At 39.4% G+C, this 23,616-nt stretch overlaps 1 protein-coding gene across 1 annotated transcript in view; it reads right to left on the bottom strand.

Moving 5' to 3' along the window:
• Positions 1-12,829: 12,829 nt before the first annotated feature.
• Met (MET proto-oncogene, receptor tyrosine kinase) overlaps positions 12,830-23,616 on the bottom strand; it is a 107,652-nt gene continuing 96,865 nt past the window's right edge. The window contains exons 17-21 of the mRNA XM_042696004.1: positions 22,453-22,634; positions 19,171-19,280; positions 17,830-17,995; positions 14,173-14,309; positions 12,830-14,056 (exon numbers count right to left, since the gene is read on the bottom strand). Coding sequence (XP_042551938.1) covers positions 13,846-14,056; positions 14,173-14,309; positions 17,830-17,995; positions 19,171-19,280; positions 22,453-22,634 — 806 coding nt within the window. The 3' untranslated portion in view covers positions 12,830-13,845. The remainder of the gene's footprint in view (positions 14,057-14,172; positions 14,310-17,829; positions 17,996-19,170; positions 19,281-22,452; positions 22,635-23,616) is intronic.

Raw genomic sequence — 23,616 nt, 5'->3', positions numbered from 1 at the left:
TCATTTCCCCCATAGTCCAGACTATGTGTTGTGTTCTTCCACCAGAGGTACCAATCTGAGTAGGTGTGGCATTTCGTCATAGACAAGAGCACTGGGACATGAAATATATTAGCATTCCCAGAGCTGGGGATAAAGGCCAAAAATATATTCTCCCATTGTCTACCATCATTCTTGAGTTTCCAAACCCACTTCCCTAGATCATGAAGAAATAAGCATTTTCATTATAAGAGAAGGTTCACAGTCACACACCTAGGTTCATGATCAATAGACATGGTGCAATTCCTCCCCTCCCCCCATACACACACACCCAGGTATTACTTATTCAAATTAAATAATCTTGTTTCTCATCTGTTCTTGGTGCATCCTTAACTCCTTTGCTGCCAGGATTCTCTCCTTGGAGAATGTCATCACCCTGCCTGTCCATTGAGGTAGAATTCAGATGTTCTTTATTTCATAAATCTCCTTCAACTCCTTCTACAGTAGTGACTTTTTAAAATGTGGTACTACCTATATTCTTAAATTGTATAACCATTGTAACAACTTGTTAAACAGGATTTCCTCTCCCTCCCTCCCTCCCTCCCTCCCTCCCTCCCTCCTTCCTTCCTTCCTTCCTTCCTTCCTTCCTTCCTTCCTTCCTTCCTTCCTTTCCTTCGTTCGTTCCTTCCTTCCCTCTCTTTCTTTCTTTCCTTCTTCTCTTTTTTTTCTTTCTCTCTTTTTGGTGCCAGTACTGTGCTCTACCACTTGAGCCGCACATTCGGCCCTGCTTTTGCTGGCTATTTTGGAGATAGTATCTAGTGAACTTTTCTGCTTGGACTGACCTCAAACCACCATTATTTAGATCTCAATCTCTTTAGCAGCCAGGATTACAGGTATGAGCCTCCAGTGCCCAGCTTAGTCTTAATAGTTTTTAGGAAGGCTCTTTAAATGTGCCTACTCAGCCTTTCTTCCTTTTCCTCTAAAACTTAGAAAGTGATCAGAACCATAATTGACCTTGAGAATAGAATCTCTGTGTGTGTGTGTGTGTGTGTGTGTGTGTATGTGTGTGTGTGTGTGTGTGTGTGTGTGTGTGGTTTATGTTTTCTAAAAAGCAAGTGTTGGAAACTTAATCCCCAGTCCAACAGTGGATAGAGGGAAAGTCTAATAAAAGACTAGGCAAGCAGAGTCTGCCTTCATTAAAATGTTAATCCCATCATCCAGGGAAAAGGCTCTTTACTTCCCTTTCCTCCCCCTTCCCTCCTCTGCCCTTCTCCTCCCCTCTTCTCCCCTGCCCTACCTGCCCTGCCCTGCCCGGGCCCTTCCTTTGCCTTGCTTTGCCTGCTAGGCAAGCACTCTACCAGAGATCTACAGCTCCCAGCCTTTTTTGGAAGTTTCTGAACCTAAGCTTTATGTTATACTCTAAATTACTGTAGATCACTATTTTTCAAGAGACTATCTACTTTTGGTAATAGTTACATAAGCTTACCATCTAAGAGTAGGCAGGAAAAGAAGTAAATGCGGCATGCAAAAAATGTCTACTTTTAATTAGAAGACAACCTTAGATATAATTTATATCAATTTAGCAGTGCAAAATTTAGAAGGAGGACACCTGGGACTCTCCTTGTGATGCACAATAGCTTGCTAGTGTGTGGTCTTTGTTCACTCATTACATTTATGGGAGAGGTGTTAGATAAATTGAGCTAAAAGAAGTGTGAATTTTTATTTCTTAGAGTAACGAATGCCTCCCACTCTTCCTCTTTCTCCAGAGATTAGTTATGTGCTCACAGCAGGAGTGGGTGAGGAGGAAGAAATTTATTAAAGGGAAGAAATTAACTTAGATCTGCAAAATTTCTTTTTATCTTTCCAGGTAATAATCTTACATTTTATTATGAATTAACTACCTTTTTCTGGACCTCACTTCCAGGGCCTTTAAATAGAGCCCTTGGCTTCCTCTAACTTCTGTCCCTAGGTGATCTCATTCTGGTCTCATAAATCACCAGATGTTGATATCCCTGTCCATCTTTTATCTACCTATTAAAAAATAAAATGGAATATGTACTTTGGAGTATGTGGCTCATGGAATCAACAGACTTGGCTGATATCTTCCCTGATGAATTATCCTTCCTTAGAACAGTGCCTATCTTGTTGAGCATTTCTAAACTAAATAAATGAGAAATAAAAGTTGGCTGGGTGCAGTGTCTTGAGACACTGAGGGGAGATCATACATCCTTGCAGACAGTTCAAGGACAGCCTGGGTAAAAAAATGTTGGTGAGCCTCTATCTGAACCAATGGCTGGGTGCAATGGTGAACCTCTGTCATTCCAAGCTTCTAAGGGAAGAACAAAGGCAGTGTGTGTTGGCATGCAGTGTCATCTCAGTGACAAGGAGAAGCACTAACAGGATCGAAGTTCAGGCTGGCGCAGGGCATAAAATGAGACTCTATCTTGAAAATTACCTAACCAAAAATAAGTTGGTGGAATGGCTCAAGTGGTAGGGCACCTGTTTACCAAGCATAATACCCTAAGTATCACCAAAACCACTATCACCAAAACAAACAACCTCATCACCACAAGAATCCAAGTTTGTTTATATGCTAACGGTGAATTGGTCAAAGAGCAGGGATGGGATTCTAATCCTATCTAGATTCAAACACTTCCTCCAATCCCGCTCCAGTTTACTGGTTTACTCTACCACTAGTAGAGTGCACTTTGTGTTTTTATTACAAGTACTTGCTACCAATCAACCAAGACTTAGAATCCTCTGGTAATAAATCAAGTACACTTTGAGTTAAATACGTGCAATATCTCAGAAATGACTTATTTTCCTATAAAGAACTGCACCCGAACTCAACAGAGGTTTAACTAGCCAAAGATATTCTTCTTTCCCTTTCATTTTTTTCTTCTTTCCTTTTTTACTCACTCGCTCCCTCACTCCCTCACTCACTCACTCATTCTTGCTGAGCCTGTTACTCGTTCTTGGCTTTATTGCTCAAAGCTGGCCCTCTGCCACTTGAGCCTTACCTCTATTTTCTGCTTTTTGGTAGTTAATTGAAGATAAGAATCTCATGGACTTTCCAGTCTGGACTGGCTTCGAACTGTGATCCTTAGATTTCAGCCTCCAGAGTAGCTAAGACTACAAGCATGAGCCACCAATGCCTGGCCTGCATTATTTAAATAATTGACTCAATCCTCACTTCCCTTTGCTATTATTTATTATTCTTTCTATGTATGAAGAACCATTTCCTTACAAAAATAGCATTACTCATAACCTTATGAACTAGTTAATTTTCTTTCCAACATTTTCTGTTGGCACATGTTGGCGTGACCCAATAGTCACTGCAATAATGTTGTTGTTTCAAAAGCATAAAGACATTTCTCTTATGAAGATTGAATGTGAAATTTTTTTTTAAGTCCACCTCATACTGTGTGAGAATGCCTGTTCTCTTGGTAATATTTCATTTCCTTCATAAGAATATTTTCTTCTGCTTTCCATTGTGATCAGACAAAAAAAAAGATACCATTAGATCAAGGAAACCTGGCAGGGCTGATTTTGGGAAAGAAATGAATTCAGTTTCTGCTTTGAACAAAGAACAATTATTATGTTGGAAAAACACTGCCCTGATGAGAGTCTATTTTCACATACCTCCTGTTAGCCAGGATACTACCTCAGGTTCTGCATTTGTGTTTGTCTTTGAGAAAGGCCAACAATTTCACCCCAAACTTTGAACTCCAAACAGCACATGGGCTGTTTAAGGGTCAGGTAGCAATGAGCCCCACAACCCCGGTACAAGGTTAGTGCTGGATTCAGGGCCTTCTCCAGCCTCAACCCTGGGATTTTGACTCAATTCTAGCCTTCATATTGGAGCAAATGGCGTGCTAGGGTTGATTAGAAGGAATTTTGTGAATCAGATGTGTTATAAAGAGATTTTTGAGGTTAAAAATAGTTTATTTTGATAAATTAAATAATCATAATAGGTATACATTGTATTGTCAATGCTTGGACAGGCAAAGGTAGGAGGATTCTTTGAACCTAGAAGATCAAAGGAAAATCTGCGCAACAGAGAAGGACATTGACTCAAAAAAAAAAAATCATGGTAACATCTGATCAAAATATTTTCAGTCCACACTGTGAGATATAAATAGCTTCAGTTTTTCTAGACCAGGAGAGAACAACTTAAAAAAGATGAAATGACCGGTCAGAAAATTAGGCTTCACTATGGCCCTAGGATGATGTCACATAGGCACTACTAAGAAGTGTAAAGAAAACTGGTATCTTGTCTCCAGACTTTGACCTCCATTTTTTCTTAGATGATGCCAGACTTTGAATCTGTTAGGAAGTAATTTTTTTTTATTCTAGGGTCTTCCACACTGACTTTTTTTTTTGTAGAACAAATCAGTTTACAGTGAATACAAAGTAAAAGTTAAGGTCTCTGTAGAAAGAATGGCTGCTACATACCGATTCCATCTTTGCAGTCTCTTGAGAAAGCCCCGTTAGTGTTTCCATATTGCAAAATAGAGGAACTGAGACGTAAAAAAGCCAAACAATGGGGCCAAATCCAAACAACTGTGAAGTGACAGAATCATTTGAAAGTGAGCATGTCTCTTTCTGAAATGTGTCCACCTGACCTCTGTGCTCGGCCTATCTATCTAGAGAGACAGCAAAGTCACTCTGCCAGCCAACTCACTCTGGGCACTGACTTATGACAGGATTAAGTCAGTAATATGATGGCAGGCGATTTAGGTTTCCCCACGTGGCTTCTTATATAATGGACAATATTAGGCTAGGTGTGTGTCTTGCCAAAAAGACACTTGGAGGGAAGAGAGACACTTGCTACACCGAATGACCCATCTTGGTGGTGTGTGTTTGCCACACATTAAGTAGAGTTCCAGTCAGGGAAAAGTCATCTGTCAGCTGAAGTTCTGAAATAGTCCTTCACGGAATGCTGTTGATTAGCTAAGTTTAAAACCCTGTATAACTTCCAAGCTGTCTGGAAAATTCCATGCAAAAGAGAATGAGAATATTAGGAAAATGTAATATTTTGCTTTTTTCCCCCCAAAGTCTGCTTATTCTGCAAATTAATTCTAGTGAATGTAAATAACTAAATCTATTTCTCTCTCTTTTTTTTTTAACTAAGAGAAAATCATTGCAGTCTTCTCTCCACTTAAAAGATCAGTCGAGCAAATAATTTAAAGAATGTTGGTTTGAAGGAAAACTAAAATATCAGCTATTGGGGGTGGGGGTGGGGAAATGATTCAAATACCTTGATCTAGGTCTGTTTAAACAGCTTTTATCCTGAAGGGGAGGGTCTGTGGTGATAGTGTGAGGTGAAGACTCCTCTCAAATGGAGGCCTGTGCCAAGTAATAGTTTGGTCAAAAAGATACAAGCTATTGAAAGATGCATTGACAAGTCTGACTTACTTTAGGCTCTTTCAGCATGAGACACTGCTGGAATAATACATAAGAGAATTTTAATAGTGGTTCTCCAGAAAGAGCGAGAGTGAGAGCAAGAGCGAGAGAGACCAGAGGAGAGAGAAATTGGAGAGAGATTTTTTTGTCCACTTTATAGTATTTTTGTCCACTTTATAGTATTTTTGTGCACCTTAAACAATTTCCATGAGAATAAATTTTATAATAGAAATAAACAAGATAAAACAATACTAAAGATTGAGATAAGAAATAGGTAGGACTAAGCCTAAGATTTGAAGCAGGTATATGACTTTGATGGCTGTTTTTAGGTTATAAGAAACTGTTGATTCAAATAGCAGAATCAAGAGGTCAGCTATACAATAATCTTGGAAAAGGATACACAATAATGACTTCTAAAACAAGTATAATTGGGAGATAATATTCTAGAGTCCATATGGGTTATATACAGCTTGTTCAGGTCACGATATTGAGGAAAAAAGGATTCAAGGTAAACATAATTTTAGGAACTTCAATATGCTTACACTAGAGGGAGTTGTGTTTTTATTAACAGTTGTGTTCTCTGTGGATTAAGCAATCCATAAATGAACATTTTCTCAAAAGCAGGGGACAGATGTATGAAAGATATCTTAAAAAGGATATATTTTCTTTGAATCACACATGAATTTTTTTTAAAAAGAGCCTTACATGACATATTTTTACATTAGGTTCTGTTCCCTCCTCTGAATCAACCAGTCATGATTTTTTTTTACTTTCTGACATTTTAGGCATTCGTTTACTAAACTAACAACAATTTCATTAAGTAAGACTAATTCCTGAGAGCCTAGCCTTCACCGTTAACTTCCAGACAAACATTAATTCTCACGACATGTCTTGGGATGAGATCATTATTGCTATAATTATTAATTTTTATCAATTATGCTCATTTTTAGAAAAAATGCATATATATATATATATTTTTTTTTTTTGGGTCTGGTCATGGGGCCTGAACTCTGGGCCTGGGCGCTGTCCCTCAGCTCATCAGCTCAAGGCTAGCGCTCTACCACTTGAGCCACAGTGCCACTTCCGGCTTTTTTCTTTTTGCTTATGTGGTGCTGAGGAATGGAACCCATGCAAGGCAAGCGCTCTACCACTGAGCCACCTTCCTAGCCCCCCAAAACGCATATTTTTAAACATATATTTTCCTTCTGAAACTGGACCAGAGGCTTGCTCCTTCTTCATCATAGGTATTTCTCTGGACTCTGTAATTACCACTGGTGCTACTTCAAATGCTCTGATAATTCTGTTAAACAACCAATCAGAGCCAGCCTTGACCTTGCACAGTGTCACAATAAGATATTTGAGGTTTTTTTTTTTTTTTTTTTTGTAGCTACACAGCTACAGGGGACTTCTGAAATTATCTGAGAACCGTATGACTGTAATCTTGTCTCTGGAGGCAGAATTTCACAAAGGCTCTGTACTAGGTACTTCTTGTTTACCAGAATTGTTGCTGCTGGTGAATAGGAGGGCTATTTAGACACAGATTTTCAGAAGGAAAGCCCCTGCCTGACTATAATGGAAAGAGCAGATGTCACAGAACAAAGTGGCAAACGTCAAAGTGTGAGCTCCAGCTGGCAAAGTCCATTGTCACTTCCCAAACACTCAGTATCAGAGGGCTGGGGAAGTAGCTCAGTGATGGAGGACTTGGGTAACATGTGCAGAGTCTTGCGTTTGATTCTCAGACCCCCCCCCCCCCCCACACGACAGATAGAAAACTCAAAACTATTGTGAAAATGATCAACAACCACAAAAAGTTGAAACACAGTGCTTAAAAAAAACAGGCTTCCCAATAAAAATAGGAGCTAATATTACAGATCCTATGAATCAGAAATGAGGAATATAAATGGGTTGGGGAGAAAAACAGTTCTGACAAGTTTGAATGCCAAAGATTTTAGAGCTGATCTCTTTTGGCCTGGTAAGATTTTATGCATTTTTGTCATTCCAGTCAAGAGGTCCAAGGATTACTGGATGTTACTGCCAGCCTGCAGCTCATATGGTGAGAAGAATGCACTTATGTGACAGTGAATAAAAATGAATGCATAAGACAAATGAGTTCTTTTCAAGAAAGAGGCAACAATTAATTACCATTTATTGCAATTTGGATCCAGTGTTCCAAAGTAATGCAACAATGCTGAATTCATAATTTATTTAAATCTGTTTATGCATCTGAAAGATAATCTCCTCCTCCTCCTCCTTCTCCTCCTCCTCCTCCTCCTCCACCTCTTCCTCCTCCTTCTCTTTCTCCTCCTCCTCCACCTCTTCCTCTTCCTGCTTCTCTTTTTTCTCCTCCTTGTCATGCCTGTATTGGTCACAAAGCCTGGATATTAGCCCTTACCCTTTTTTGCTCAATGCTGGCACTCTGCCTTTTGAGTCTCAGCTCTAGCTTTGTTTTTGTTTTTTTGGGGGGGGGGGTTGCTTGTTAATTGGAGAAGAGTCTCACAGACTTTCTGTTGGTTTTGAACCATGATCCTCATATCTCAGCCTCCTGACTAGCTATGATTATAATCATGAGCCACCAGTGCATGACTCCTTAATTACTTTTTATAATCTCTGGTTTTCACAATGCTGACCAAGTAGGGTTTAATTTGTTAGGAGAATTTCACACCTATTCTAAATGACTCCATATAGGAAACTCTAGCTCTTTATGAAAATAATAAAAAGATTTGATGCTGTTTGGATGTTTAAGTACAATTTTATGTGCTGGATAACTAATTCATTTCAGCTTCTCAAACCTATGATTTGTACTGATAAGACAGAAAACATATTAATCAGAGTAGCTCAGGCACATCCAAGAGAGAAAATAGAGAAGCTGGAAATTCCTTCTCTTTCTAGTATTTGTTTTGAGCTTATCCAGTACTAGCTGGAAAACAGGACAGTAACTCCTATTAATGATGGACTTTTCATTACTGTGGGTATGCTTTTGCAGCTTTCCTAGATTTCTGCTCCAGGGTCACATGGTAAGTCAATAGTAGTTATAAACCTCTCAGCCTTGTGATCAATACCTTTGGCTGATGTAATCTAGACCTTTGGTATAATTTACAACAAAGGACAGTATGGACAAGGCTCCATTTTATTACCTTCAATTCACCAACCGAAATATTTCACTCGTTTATGACTGAAGTTCTTTTCAGATTTTTGATAGATAGGGAATTGAAACAGCACTGTGTGTGTGCGGGGGAGAGGTCAACTTTGAAAAGGAAAAAATAACAATAACAACCCAGGAATAAGTGTTTCTTCCTTTCAGGCATAATGTCTACATACATTTAAATATTTTGAAGTTGTCTGAATGGCTCAATCCACATATTTCCTGTATAGATCCAGTCATCTGAGTGGATGAGAATATTTATGCAACATTCCTTATCTTCCAAACATAAAGCACTAATTAAATAGTATAGATCTTAGACTCCTTTTGTCTGAACCTGAATTATCACTGACCACTTATCTGAGAAAAGTGAAGAACACTAATAACCTCTAGATTGCATCAGCACTGAGTGGTGTCATCTCTCCTGTCATTGCTCCTTCACGGGAAAAGAACTACGGCTGGCTGCTCTTTTCCCTATCTGTGGATTCTATTTCTGAAGACTGAAAAAGAAATAAAAGGAAACGAATCACTGGAAAAGCAACTAAAAGTATGGTAGGGGATTACAAGAAGAAAAAGGTAGAGGTACACGAATCACTGGAAAAGCAACTAAAAGTATGGTAGGGGATTACAAGAAGAAAAAGGTAGAGGTACAGCTGGAGCTGGAGCTTCAGGTATGTTGTACTCACTGTCCCATGTCTGTCACTGTCCCATCAGCCACCCTCATGGTCTCACCCATCAATGCGCAAGGATGAGGTAGAATTACAGGTGCAAGTTTAAGAAAGTTAAAGATTTGGATTTAAACATCTACAAGATCCTATTTTAAGCTAACTACAAGCTGCCTTCATATGGGCTTTTCTTTTCCAAAACTATTGATGATGATGATGATGATGATGATGATGATGATGATGATGATGATGATGATGACGATGATGATGGTGTCTTTGAGGCATAGTGTAGCACCTGGTGCTGTGCACACTCTTTAATCCTCAACTGAGTGAGAAGAGCTGGGTGAGCCTATGTGGCAGGTGAGGAATTAGGTGTAGAGAGGTTCAATGTGTGTGTAGTCCAAGATGAGTCAGAGCTTCGTCTTTTTGCCCAAGTTCAACACTTTTTTATGTATTTTAATCGTGATACTTCCTCAAGACAGAAATCCAAGAAATGCAAACTTCTAACATGCACTTATGATGCAATTTTATCTTTTTCTTTCATTAACTTCCCTGGAGATGGTTTTACCTGTCCACTCTCTAGCATAGTGTCTGACATACATAGCTCCTTGATAAATATTTGGTGAATTAAGTATCATTTTCTTTGATAAAATACCCTGTATTTCCTGAACTAAATTGGGTAGGTTAACAATGCAAGATGTCACTATTAAAAGATTTGTTGTACTTTTATTGGTTTTGTCCACTGTATTTAAAGATGGAATCTGTCCTCTAGTACAGAGGGTAAAAATATAAATGATGCCTATGTCATTAAATGAAGAATCCACTTTCACAAGGTCATTAGAAATGAAATAATCAAGCAAAACTTTGTAAAGGATATCTTTATAACCCTCTTTCCCTGGAAGATTCTTACCCTCTGCCGAATGGCAGTGTTCATCAAATGTCATGTGAGCAATATAGGCAGGCACTTTTCCTGTGGTGGTTCAGAATGGTTGACAGAGGAGAGGAAACTGGTGTTTCAGTTCAGGAATTATTTGAGAATTTTAAGTGTCAGATATAGGAATCTAAAGATGATGGGCTTTTTGTGTTTGTAAGGTAAATAACACTGATTGAACTTCTATGGAATGCATGTCTTAGCTGGGAGAGAGTTTGACCATGTAAAGTGGTAGCCTCCGTTGTATTTTGCAAGCATACACTTAAAAATCCAAGTTCTACCCAGTTCTTAGATGCCTAAAATGTCATTTTTGAGTTTAACATTGCAACAATATGTAGAAATCGTCTGAAAGTGGTTCCTCTGGTAACTGGCAGCTAAGAAGAGCAGGCATTTGGGTAGATGAAAAGGGTCATTTGTGTATTTGTGTATGCACACACACGTGTTGTGTACTGGTACTGGAGCTTGAACTCAGAGCCCTTAGCTTTATTGCTCAAGACTGGCATTCTACCACTGAGCTACAGCTCTACTTCCAACATTTTTAGTGGTTAATTGGAGATAAAAGTATCATTTCCTTGACCTGGCCAACTTCGAACCACAATCCTCAGATTTCAGCTTTCTGAGTAGCTAGGATTATAAGTATGAGCCACAGCACTCAACCAAAAAGGATAATTTTGAAAGGCAAGACTGATTCTACTTGATAATGATCTCTGTGCTAACCCTAGGTTGCAGCTACATTGTTATATTTTTTTTCAGTACAAGAATATAACCTGCTGGAGAAAAGAGCTAAACTAAAATAAATACCAAGTGTTTTAGCAGTTGAAAGAGTGTCAGAAAAATACAGGAAGTTCAGTAACTCCTGGCAACCCCTCCCTCTCCTAGAAGAGGGAGATTTCCAGAGATTCAAGGATGCAAATTCCTTTTGCTACTGACAGTGCATTAACGTAGCTAAGCCTCTCATCTGTAGATGAGTTCGATGGAGCCAGGTGAAATCAATCTTAGGCTTCCTCTGTCATTATGGAAATGGGGTAGGTAATCAAGCATGACTAGCAATAACCAACTCTCCATATACAAGACATCATATCACTTTATTTTATCATGTATGATTTATCAGAACAACAACTATTAACATACAAAGTACCATTCAGCTCAACTGCAGGTATAGGCAGTGATAAGTAACTAATTCTTAGAAGAATTACTCCCACAATCTGTCCAGACACATTAACCTAGAAAAGTTCATAAATAGAAAACATGAATTTTCACATTGCAGCTTTCTGGAACATGTATATACAGGTATGCAGTCCTGTTAGTGGGTTGTTTCCACAAGCTCTTTTTGGATTGGGTTTTTGTTTTTCTTTGTTGTATTTTGAGACAAAATCTCCCTACATAGCCCAGGAATTTACAATCTTGCTTCTGCCTCCTGACTGCTGAAATTATAAGGAGGCCATCATGCCTGCCTTCCTTCTATTCTTGATGTGTTTTCTTTTTCTTTTTTTCCTTTGTCAGTTGTGGGTCTTGAACTCAGGGCCCAGGCACTGTCCCTGAGCTCTTTTGCTCAAGGCTCTAGCACTCTATCATTCTAAGCCACATCGCCACTTCTGGTGGTTAATTGGAGATAAGAGTCTCACAGACTTTCTTGTCCAGGTTGGATTTGAACTAAGATCCTGAGACCTCAGTCTCCCAAAGCTAGGATTACAGGCATGAGCCACCAGCGCCCAGCTTTGATGTGTTTTCTTATAGAGACAGTGATTTCTTCCTGCAGAATGGTAGGTTTTATTTATTTTTGCAATCCATCATTACAATAGCCTGTGAATTAGTATTACTCTTCACAGTTTTAAAGTAGTAATATGGGAACTGCAGTATCTTTGCAATACAATTCTTTGTGTCTTCCTGGTAAGTCCCATCATTGGCAAAGAGCTTTGGTTGGAATCATTTTCCTACAACAACAGCCAAACTAAACTACTGGATTTTAGCATAGCACACACTTGTCATAGCTTGCTCTATTAACCCTTGGCTTTAAGTCCTGGTGATGTAATGAGGGTGGGGTGTTCTGGCAATTACCACATTTCCTTATCACTATTTACAGCCATTTGAAATCATGTCACTATGATTCCCAGTCGGACATACCTTTTCAGAGATGTTCACAGTACAGTACTTTGTGTGCGTGGCCTAACAAAATTTTTATATCATAAAAAATAAACATTTCTATAAAAATATAATACTTTCACTGTTTACATTGGAAAAACCAGTTAGAGTAACCTATACCACATGCACTGTACAGTAGAAAGCACAAAAATCCACGGAACAAAACATCCCAAAAGTTCTGTTCAGAATAACTACAATCCAGGATTTCCAGCTGTCCTCTGTTTATTTGTTTCGAAAGTGTGTGTGTGTGTGTGTGTTTGTGTATGTGTGTGTGTGTGTGTGTGTGTGTGTGCATGTGGATGTGTACTGGGACTTGAACTCAGGGCCTGGGCTCAGTACCTTAGCTTTCTTGCCCACGGCTGGTGCTCTACCATGTGAGCCACAGCTCCACTTCTGGCTTTTGGTAGTTAGAGATAAGAGTCTCACAGAATTTCTTGCCTAGGCTGGCTTCAAATTGAGATCCCCAGGTCTCAGCTTCCTGATAAGCTAAGATTACAGGTATAACCCCTGGTGCCTAGCAAGTCTGTTTTGGTAAATAAAAAGCATGACCTAATACACAGTGGGACTCCCTAAAAGTTTGGTTTCCAGTTGTTTATGAAGTGGGTAGCTACCATCTGAAGCAGTAACTATTTCTAGCCCATTAACCTTTTTCTTGTTCTACACATGAACCTTGCCTGGAACAGTGATTCTCTCAGTTGGTTGTAGTCTGCTTTAGAAACATGCTGAATTACCTTTAAAAATATTTATCATCAAAAATTGTTTAGTTTCAAACTTGTCATTTATGAAGAGCAGAAAAAAAAACCCATAGTCACAATGTCTAAATGGTCACATTCATTAGACTGAGACGGTATCATTCTACAATGGTTGATTTTTAAATGACAAGTAAATATTTGGCCGAGGAACTAAAACTGCTCCCAGCTATATTATGGATTTTTAATGTCATCTATGTACAATACATAAATATCCCTGTTACTTTATAAGCACACTTAGGTCATGCTATTTTGAAACTTTGAGTGCATCGTCTATGGATTTCCTTCAACCAAAGGAATGTGTATACAAAAATTTAAAAAGGAATGTCTGATAAAGGGGTGAGTGAAATAGCAATAAAGAAAAGATTCATGACACTATAACCCACAAAAGTTCTTCGAAACACTGGAATTCTGAATGAGTGTCCTGCTGGTGGGGCTGCCACAGCTGTCCTGGATGAGACCACCTTTTCTGTGTTTTCTGAATTCATTACACCAGATCCTCATGTGAACTCAAGTGGGACTCTGCTTGAGTTTAAGAATCACAACCCAGAATTCAGCTTTTGGACTCCGGTCTGACAGGAGTGTTGTCACAGCTCTCGGCCCCCACTCACCTGTGGACAAAGCCTCCTGTAGTTCTGAGGCTTTGTCAGCTCAAAAGTTCCTTAGTATGACCAATATAAAGTCCCACACTAGTGCCATTTTGGCAAAAGCAAAATCTATTGGATGACCTTTCGAAGGCCAGGCAGTGAAAACTGTTGAAGAAAGCATGAATTCTGCTTCATGCTAGTACAATGATGTTTTTCCGAGGGGAGGGGGTGCTGGTGGAGCACCCAGGCCTCATGTGTCCACCTCTCCATCAATGTTATCTTGTGATGACAGCAGAGAAGGATACGGAGCAACACATTTTATGTTCACATAAGTAGCGTTCACATGAACGTAGTGCTCGCCGATGAAAGTGGAGAAGATTGCTGATATCCTGGAGACCAGCTCAGAAAAGGATGGGCGCATTTCAGCTTTGGGATGCCAGCATTTTAGCATTACTTCATACCTGTTTCAGGGGGAGGAAAAAGAATGTGATGAAAGATTCCTGAGACGCAAGTAATTCTGGCAAAGTACAGAATATAAAAGAGAGAGGGAGAAGATCTTGTGAGGACTCCTACTCACAAAGGGTCTGGGCAGTATTCCGGTTGTAAGAGCCTTCTGCCTTGCAGCAAGTAAATAGTGATATCAAAGGTGTTCACATCCGGGTAAGGGGGCGCTCCTCTCGTCATCAGCTCCCAGAGAAGCACACCAAAAGACCACTAGTAAAGAAAGAAAGAAAGGAATCCAGGCGGGAAGAGTGTGATCATACACATAGGAGAAGAAATCAGTAGGTTTTAGTAGCTAACCTTGGTTTAACATTTTCAATACTGTTATTTCAGGCAAAAATTTCCTGAAAGGTCATGACTAAGTTATATATTTCATGGCTGATTTAAACCAGAGCTGGGTAAGGGTTGGATGACAAGTCAATGTAGGTTTTTAAAAGAATATGTTAAATCTACGTGTTGATTAAGATTTCATTTCTAGTTCCTGGAGTACATTTTCCAAGTTCTAACATGATACTATCCTCTACTTCAATAGCTTCACCCCAACTTTAGATTACTAGTAAGAGAGAAAGATAAAAGAAGCTTTCCAGACTCTAAATTTATGGCATTTTAAACGGAATATATAGATACTCTTTAAGAAATTCAATCATAACTAAACGTTCATGTCAAAAAGGAAGGCATAATCTACGTAAGTGAAAACTCACCATAAAAATCAGAAATAATAAAACTGCTAGGCAACAACATTCTCTACAGAAAGTTCAATTTAAGTAAAATTATAATTTTATGTTAAAATACTAGGTTATGTAAATCAGCTCTATCAGTACTTTATAGGAAGCTTGAAGGGACAGGCAAGGTTAATTGATTTGCTAAAACTCTCCAATATATTTGAATTCACACTGGGATAAACATTTAAGAGTTCTTGACCCTGGGGTCTTGCTAGGTCTACTGAACTTCACTAAGTATGCATTTTCTTGATTTAAAGCACTCTACTCAGGATAGATCAGGTCATATATATTATCTCTTCCTGGATAGGTGCCAAGGTGAGCGTGACAAGGACAGGAATTCAACATGTGCAGATCACCCTGTGCAGAGGACCCAGGAAATCAGTACTTATTTAGCAACACCTTTGTGCCACTCCTAGACTGAGAAGCCTATAGAGGACATGGGCCCTGAAAAATCAGAAGCTTGGAGAGTGCAGGGGAAAAAGGCCAACTAGCAGATGATGTAGGAAAATATGAAACAGAAGCAAGTATAGCTCACAATACTCAGCTAGAAAAATAATGCATGCCTTTGAATGTTGTGACTGAAATAAAAAAAAACAAACAGGTAGATTCTACAGTTAATGATACAAATTTCCATTCATAGCTCTTTGTCTTTGCCCAGCTTTTCCTTCCTTCCTTCTTTCTTCCTTCCTTCCTTCCTTCCCTCTCTCCTCCCTCTCTCTTTCTTTCTTTCCTTCCTTCCTTTCTTTCTTTCTTTCTTTCTTTCTTTCTCTTTGTCTTTTCTTTTTTTGAGGCAACTGAATGCCCTGGTCTAAATGCAGAACACAAACCCCTTTTCCAATTAGGAGCTAGATAACTGTGCTATCTAACTCATTCTTTCAAAATTAAGAGTCTTTAGAGCCTGAGAATCTTGTAAGTAATTCTGACAACTTTATTGTGTTAACCTTCAATTCTAGACTTTGCTTTAAAAATTAACTTAACAAATATCTATTGACCTTTGGTCATGTACAATTATTAGGTTACTGTCCAAATTACCAATAGATCCTGGAGCTAATAAGAGTTGAGTGTTGTGCAGATAACTCACATAGAAAAATAAGATCATGATGGTAAATAGAGAAATGGAACCAAAGTGATGAACTTTTCTGAAAAGCCTAAGAGATATCTGTGAGCATGGAAAACAGTTTCAGAAAGAGTGATGGGCACCTGAGGAAGATAGAATTTATTTTATAGGTTCATGTAAGATGATGAGAAGTACCCAGCTGGTTAGAACAAGTGAGAAGTAGATACAGATTTTAATGAAAGAACTTGTGCTAGGTATGAGTAATTCCATGAGTAGTCACTCGAGTTTTGTTTTAAATGGGCTTAAAGAATCCCAAGATTAGTTGAACTACATTTGAGCATTTGCCAAAGAGAGACTATCTACAAGCAGGCAAGTTTTCACTTGCAGGTTTCAACACGCACACTGCTTATTACAGGCTTTTGGAAGTGGTCCATGTCAACATTCAGAAGATTGTACTGTCTTTGAAGCAAAACTCTGTGGACATATGCAATCAGTAACCATTTGCCAAAGCAGCATTACGTATGAATTAGTCTGTTCTGCCCTATGTTGTCTAGTAGTATCATTCAATGAGAGGGAAAAAGAAGTAGCATTATCATATCTACAGAAAAAGAAACTTTAATCAAATATCTGAGTGACTATTGTGATGTGAGATCTGAGTGTTTCCATGTCCTGTGTATGACACAATTAGTTATTGAAAACCAATAATCAGTTACCTGGACCTACTCTTGACTGTCTCCTCTGCCTCCATACAGGAACAGAAACTGACATGCTTTCACTGGAAGACTTAACCAGTCAGTAGGGGACACACCTAGCCCTCTTGCTGACTCACAGGAAGGAAAAAAATATGACACCTCACTTCCCAATACCACACTCCTTCATGTCTCACTAGCTGCCAACACTTCTCTTTTTAAGTTCACTTCCTCTATGAATATTATATTCTGCCCATTTTGTATTCATTTACCACAGTTGCTATCCTGAAGGATGGAAACCTCAATGTTTCTCTACCTCCCAGATATCACAGTTGTATGGAAGTTGCTCTTGCTCTGGTTTTTGGGTCTCTTCTCTTGGGTTTTGCTCTGCTTGTCTCCTTCACTTCATACTTGCAGTTTCTTCTCAATAATTGCTTCTGAACTTTCAAAACCCTCTTCTGAGCTAGTAGACTGTGGCTCATGTCTATAATCCTGGTTATTCAGGAGGTTGAGATCGGAGGATTGTAGTTCAAAGCCAACTGGGCAGGAAAGTCCCTCTTTCAATTACCACCAGAAATGGAACTTTAGCTCAAGTGGTAGGGAGCTAGCCTTGAGCAAAAAAGCTCAGTGACAGAGGGACAGTGCCCAGGCCCTAGGTTCAAATCCCAGGACTGGCACAATAATTAAAAGAAAGAAAGAAAGATAGAAAGAAAAGAAGAAAGGAAGCTAGCCTTGACTTTTGCCATACGATGCTGCTGGTGATGGTGACGGTGCCTTTAAAAGGTAATGAAAGCTCGCCAGTAGCTCACACCTGTAATTCTAGCTACTCATGAGGCTGTGAGGCGAGGATCCTGACTGGAAGCCAGCAAGGCAGGAAAGTCTGTGAGATTCTGATCTCCAATTAACCACTGGAAGACCAGAAGTGGTTCAAAGTGGCTCAAAGTGGTAGAACACTAGCCTTGAGCAAAAAAGCTCAGGGACAGTGCCCAGGCCCTGAGTTCAAGCCCCATTACTGACAAAAAAAAAAAAAATAATAAAAAGGCAACGAAAGCCTGGAGATGTAGCTCAGCATAGTGTGCTATGCTGCGAGTACTTTTGGGAATTTATGAACATATATTATGGTTACCTATCAGACAATTATCTCCAGTTTCCCATCTGAAGATAACTGAAGTTATTGGTGCTCAACTTCTAAAAATATTATTTTGCCATGAAACTATAGGTATAAAAGAAAAAGAAGAGAAATTCAGGACTGACAAATACATTACCACATCTGATTTGGTGGTAAACTTCTGGGTTTGCAGGCTTTCCAAGGCCATCCACTTCACTGGCAGTTTTGCGCCTGTTTTATTGTGTACGCTGTAGTATTCTTTATCATACATATCTCTGGCAAGACCAAAATCAGCAACCTTGACAGTGAATTTTTCATCCAACCTACACAAAGGGCAAAACTTATTATTGGTGACTGAAAGCAAATAATTTACCATGAGGCTAAATATCTATAGATCTGAATGAGGGACTTTAATATTTGAAATTCATAACTTTTGAAGCCAGAGCTTCATCTGGCCTATTGACTAACACTAAATTATAGTGGAGCTTTTGAATAAAAATGCTTGACAATTACATTATGAATTCAACAGAAACATTCTGAATGGTATGGCATAGGAAAATTTGTTTTTCTTTAATATATATCTGGAGAAAAGGTACAGCTCCCAGCTTTCCTTCGTTGCAAATAGAATGCCCAAATCCAAACACTAATCTTCACTTGTCAACCTGTCAGCAATGCACAGTACCATGGGAGAGACATGACGTAGGATTATTATTTTTTTACTCTTCCTTCTCAAATAAGCTGTGTCAGTATATAAAATCCCCACCCTTGAGATTAGGATACACAGTAAAGCAAATAAGAAAAGAATCAGGTTTAATAAAATAAGTTTCTGCTAATTGGGGCTATGTATCCTTTGTTCAAGTTGGCTTATATGGTGTTATTTTTGTTTAAAGCAAAACTAAGGTAGGAGATTAATAGCACAGCTCCTTCATTCACACATACCATCAGTCATGCATCAGTGCTGTGCGAGTGAGAAAGCACTGAATCAATTACAAACTGTTGACTGTTGTGTTATACAGCCAGGCAGCCAGACACAAATAAAAGTTCTTTGTATATTCATTCTCAAATACCATTTTTGGTAAGGCTTCTGCAGGCTGACTTCAAGTCTACTCTGGGGGAAGTAATGCATATTGGTATTTGTCTTACCAGCCCCCTTTCTTTTCACCATAAAATGCTGAAGATCAAATTCTCCCTCCCAAGCACTAACACAGTGTGAAACCACAACATTGGAGGGGCTACCAGTGGGAAGGACCCAGAAAAGCAAAAGTATACAACAGCTGTGTAAGATCCCCTATAGAGAGCAACCTTTTAAATTCTGGACGTGGTAAAGTCCAAAAGCCCCACCCACCTCCCCCAGGGTTTACAGGCCTGCATTTAACTGTGGAGGAAATAAAAAGATTTTTACATAAGAAGAGAAAGCACTCTCACTACCCTCGAATAGGGAGAAACACACTCTCCCAGGCTTAATTTGTACTCTGGACACTGACATCCGTATACTTACATACAGTTTCTTGCAGCCAAGTCTCTGTGGACAAACTTTTTGCTTGCAAGATACTTCATGCCTTTGGCTACTTGGAGACCAAAGCCTATAAGGTCTTTTACAGTTGGGTTCTGCAATCAAAGAGAATTGGAAAAGAATAAACTGAGCACCCATTATTCTAATGCTGATCTTGGTTTGAAAATTCATACTTCGGAAGCAGAGCTTCTTCTGAAGTGCTTCTATGAACTATTAGTTATTATTTTGAGACAAGAATCCCACTATGTAGCTCAGATTGACCTTCAACTCTCCATCCTCCTGCCTCTGCCTCCCAAGAGCTGACATTACAAACATGTACCATCACACCTGTTTAATAATATTAATCATAATGATGATGATGATGATGATAATAATAATGCTTGTTTCAAGCAATAATTTGGGGTCTGGGAATGTGGGTTAGTGGTAGAGTGCTTGCCTAGCATGCATAAAGCCCTGGGTTCGATTCCTCAGCACCACATAAGCAGAAAACGCCAGAAGTGGCACAGTGGCTCAAGTGGTAGAACACTTGCCTTGAGCACAGAGAGGCTCAATGATAGTACCCAGGCCCTGAGTTCAAGTCCCAGGACTGATAAACAAAACAACAAAACAACAAAACAAAAAAACCCCCAATAATTGGATACTATTGATAGCCACAAGTACTTATTAAGTATCTATTATAAGCAAAACACCAGACTAGATGTTTTGATGAATTTTGATTAATTCTTAAACACTTCTGTAATGTAGATGGCAGGGACTCTATTTTTCAGATGGGAAACTGAAGGCGTGTTAAAACATGGGCTTTATTATTCTGCAGGTACCATAACAGCATGAGGCAACTGCCATTGAAAAAATAGTTTGCTACAGCTTTCAAGAAGAAGGGAACACAGGTTATGCAAGTCCACAGTGAAGCCCTGGAGACAGTCAGAGGAGTGAGGGGAAAAAGAATCACCAGCAAAGCAAGATCAGTAGAAAGCCCACGGATTGGGAGAAGATCTTCACTAGCCATACAACAGACAAGGGTCTCATATCTAAAATATACTTGGAACTCAAAAACTTAAATCCCCCAACAACAAATCCTCAAAGAAACAACTGCCCAATAAATAAGTGGGCTAATGACTTAAAGAGAAACTTCTCTGAAGAAGAAAGAAGGATGGCCAATAGACACATGAAGAAATGCTCAACCTCCCTAGCCATAAAAGAAATGCAAATCAAAACAACATTGAGATACCACCTCACTCCAGTTAGAATGGCTATAATCAAGAACTCTAACAACAGATGCTGGAGGGGATGTGGACAGAAGGGAACCTTACTTGTGGACACAGAGACTGGCACAAGAAAGATTGCAGCCCTTGCCCCAAAGTGTATGGTGAAGCTGTGTCTTGTGATGTAAGCTTGTCTTTTAAGGTATCAGAGTTAAGGGGCATATCAGTGTTGATTTCCTGCGTTTTAAAGGGACAAGTACTGGAGTAATGATATTCTAGAGAAAGTAATACAGTTACATCTATTAAGTCAGTCATCGGTAATGATAAGAGTTAAAATGAGATGTCAGGGTAGCTTTGTGCTTTTGCAAGTTGAGTTCACCTTATCTGCAAAAATTCACTCACAGGAAATGACTTATTCTTTTGGTTGAATACAAACTATTTCTCTGCTATCCTTGAGCATATTTTCTTTGAGAACTTGATCCCCTGTTTATAAAGTCTTTGATCAAGAAGAAAACTACTCTGTTGATTTCCACTGAGACCTGGAAGGCAGGTACCAAAACGGAACCTAAGGCCTTCAACTAAACTCAGTGGTGGGGATTCCTGTCCTCTTTGGCCCTTGTCTGACCAAAGCTTGCTCCCTTCACTCTTTAGATCTTGACATAAATGTCATAAAGAAAACTGCTACTTGCAAGAAACTGTGATCTTCTTTTATAACCTTGAGCTCATTAATCTACCAAATATCTTCTGGACTAACAACAATTTTAGGTGATGGAGCCATAGAGGTAAACAAAACACAGACAAATCTATATCCATCCATCCATCCATCCATCCATCCATCCATCCATCCATCCATCCATCCATCCATCCATCCATCCACATGGAAATATTATTTATTTGTTTGTTGTCAAATACAGCACTTTTTACTAGAAGTATAAAGCAAACCATGCTTATAATTTAAATTTTTTTCAGTAACCATATTTAAAACGTTTTAAAATGGTGAAAAATTTACAACAGTTTCAACATGCAAACAATGTTAGCGATGATCAGATATTTAATCTTTTATCACTCAACTGGAGTGTATTCTGCATATACTTTGATTTGACACAGACATTTATTTATTTATTTGTTTATTTATTTATTTTTGTCAGTTGAGGGGCTTGGACTCTGCGCCTGGGCACTGTCCCCTAGCTCTTCAGCTCAAGGCTAGCACACTACCACTAGAGCCACAGTGCCACTTCCTGCTTTTTCTGCTTATGTGATGCTGAGGAATCGAACCCAGGGCCTCATGCATGCAAGGCAAGCACTCTACCACTGAGCTACCTTCCCAGCCCCCACATAAACACTTTTCACAGGTGGTTTATGTCTACCAAATTGCACAGCTCAGACTCGGTGCGCTGCTAAGCGTGATAGAGGAAGAGAAGACAGAGTGAAGGCATGAGGATGAGAGAGGCCCAGGACAATTTTAAACAGCTTTGACAAAAACACTGGGGCAAAGGGCTGAAGGACATGAGAGAATGAATATGCAGATATCTGAGGGAACAGTCTTCCAGGCAGGGGCAGTAGCAAATATGAAGGTCCTTAGGTAGGAGAGTGGGTGGTAAAGAATTCATTTGTAATTAGGTCTCCTAGAGTTTTCTCTGCATCTGGTCCTCCTCTGCTGTGCTTATTGTCTGGAACACAGCAGGCACTCAAAGATGACCTTAGGGTACCAAATAGAGGGAGGGCAAAACAAAGTTGCTTGCTGGGCAATTAAGAGTTATTGTCCCAGAGCTCAGTTCTGGAAGCTCACATCTGTACTCTGAGCTACTCAGAAGACAGATATCTGGAGGATTGTCATCCAAGTCTAGCCTAGGCAGAAAAGGTTGCTAGATTCCATCTCGAAAACAGCCAGCAGTGAGCAGTGCTGGAGGTGAGGCTCAAGTGAGAGAGCACCAGTCTAGCAAGTGGGGACCCTGGGTTTTAACTCATGTATAGCCAAATACACTTGACTCAAAGCTGGCATACTTTGATGGGATGGCTGGCTTACTGTTAGTACACCAGTTAGTAAGCTTGGGAACACACTTACATGAGTCTCATTTCTAATGAAATTCCGAAGATCTCCATGTTTCATGAAAGGTAACACCACAAGTGGAGACCCTTCACTTCGAAGGCAGATTCCCAAGAGCGAGAGAACATTAGCATGGCTGAAATCTTTCATGATGATTCCCTCCGTCAGAAACTGGGAAACTTCTCCTATGTCCGTGATTCCTGAGAAATACAGTGGTGGCAACATTAACTTCATTACAGAACAATATTTTGTCAAAATCAGATAGGAAGAGCAATGAAACACAGCAGCAGTTGTACTTGTCTTGAAGCCTCAACCTCAGAGTGTTTTATTTATTTATTTTAACAATACACCTGAATGAATGGTGTTGTAGAGGTGGAAAGATGTGGTCACTTCCTTATCTACTACAAGGGTCACATCTGAGAATCTTAAAGCTAAAGACAGGTAAGAAATGGAAAGCACAACCGAAAAGCATAACATTTCTTTAGGCATAAGTTTTGCAAGATAGAGAAGGCTTCAGAAATGAAGACTTAAGCACACAGGCAACATAAATGGTCTCTTGTTTTCTTTCTTACTTGTGTGTGTGTGCGTGTGTGCGTGTGTGTGGTGGTACTTGGGTTTGAACTCGGGGCCTCACTAGGTGGCACTCTACCACTGAGCCATATCTTGGATTTGATGGAGAATGGACAGCTGATAGAAATGTGATTGGACAACTAGCATACCACTGAATGGGAAACACATGGGGTTTGTTTGTTATGTTATGTGGCAGTCCTTCTTCTAGACGATAGGACAAGATCTCTTTTAAAATGAGGTAATTTCTGACCAAGCTAGGTCAAGGAATTGCTTTATGGCCAGCTATAGGAAAGAAAGGAAGAAATGTTAGTGTAGCTTTTCAAGGGCTTATTGATGGCTTTGAATGAGAGTGGTCTTAGTTTCTATGAGCTGCCTTGGAGAAGGGAAATTTCAGTTCTTATGTCTCAGCTTAAGGGAGAAAGTAGAGAAAGAAAAAGAACAATTAGGAAGAGACTATTTCATTCAGTTCAAAAGTATTCAGCATGCATTAACGGACCACATTTTAGGATATCGTTTGAGCTGTGCCTTCCAGCTATCACTCACAATCTCTTTGGTAAAATAGAGTCCAATCAGTTGGTCTTGTACAGAACACTGATAGAGCAGCAGACCAGT

The sequence above is a fragment of the Dipodomys spectabilis genome, unplaced genomic scaffold (assembly GCF_019054845.1).
Source record: "Dipodomys spectabilis isolate Male_0828 unplaced genomic scaffold, ASM1905484v1 ptg000197l, whole genome shotgun sequence".
In the NCBI taxonomy this organism is placed as follows: Eukaryota; Metazoa; Chordata; class Mammalia; order Rodentia; family Heteromyidae; genus Dipodomys; species Dipodomys spectabilis.
This window is presented reverse-complemented; position numbering and strand designations above follow the sequence as displayed.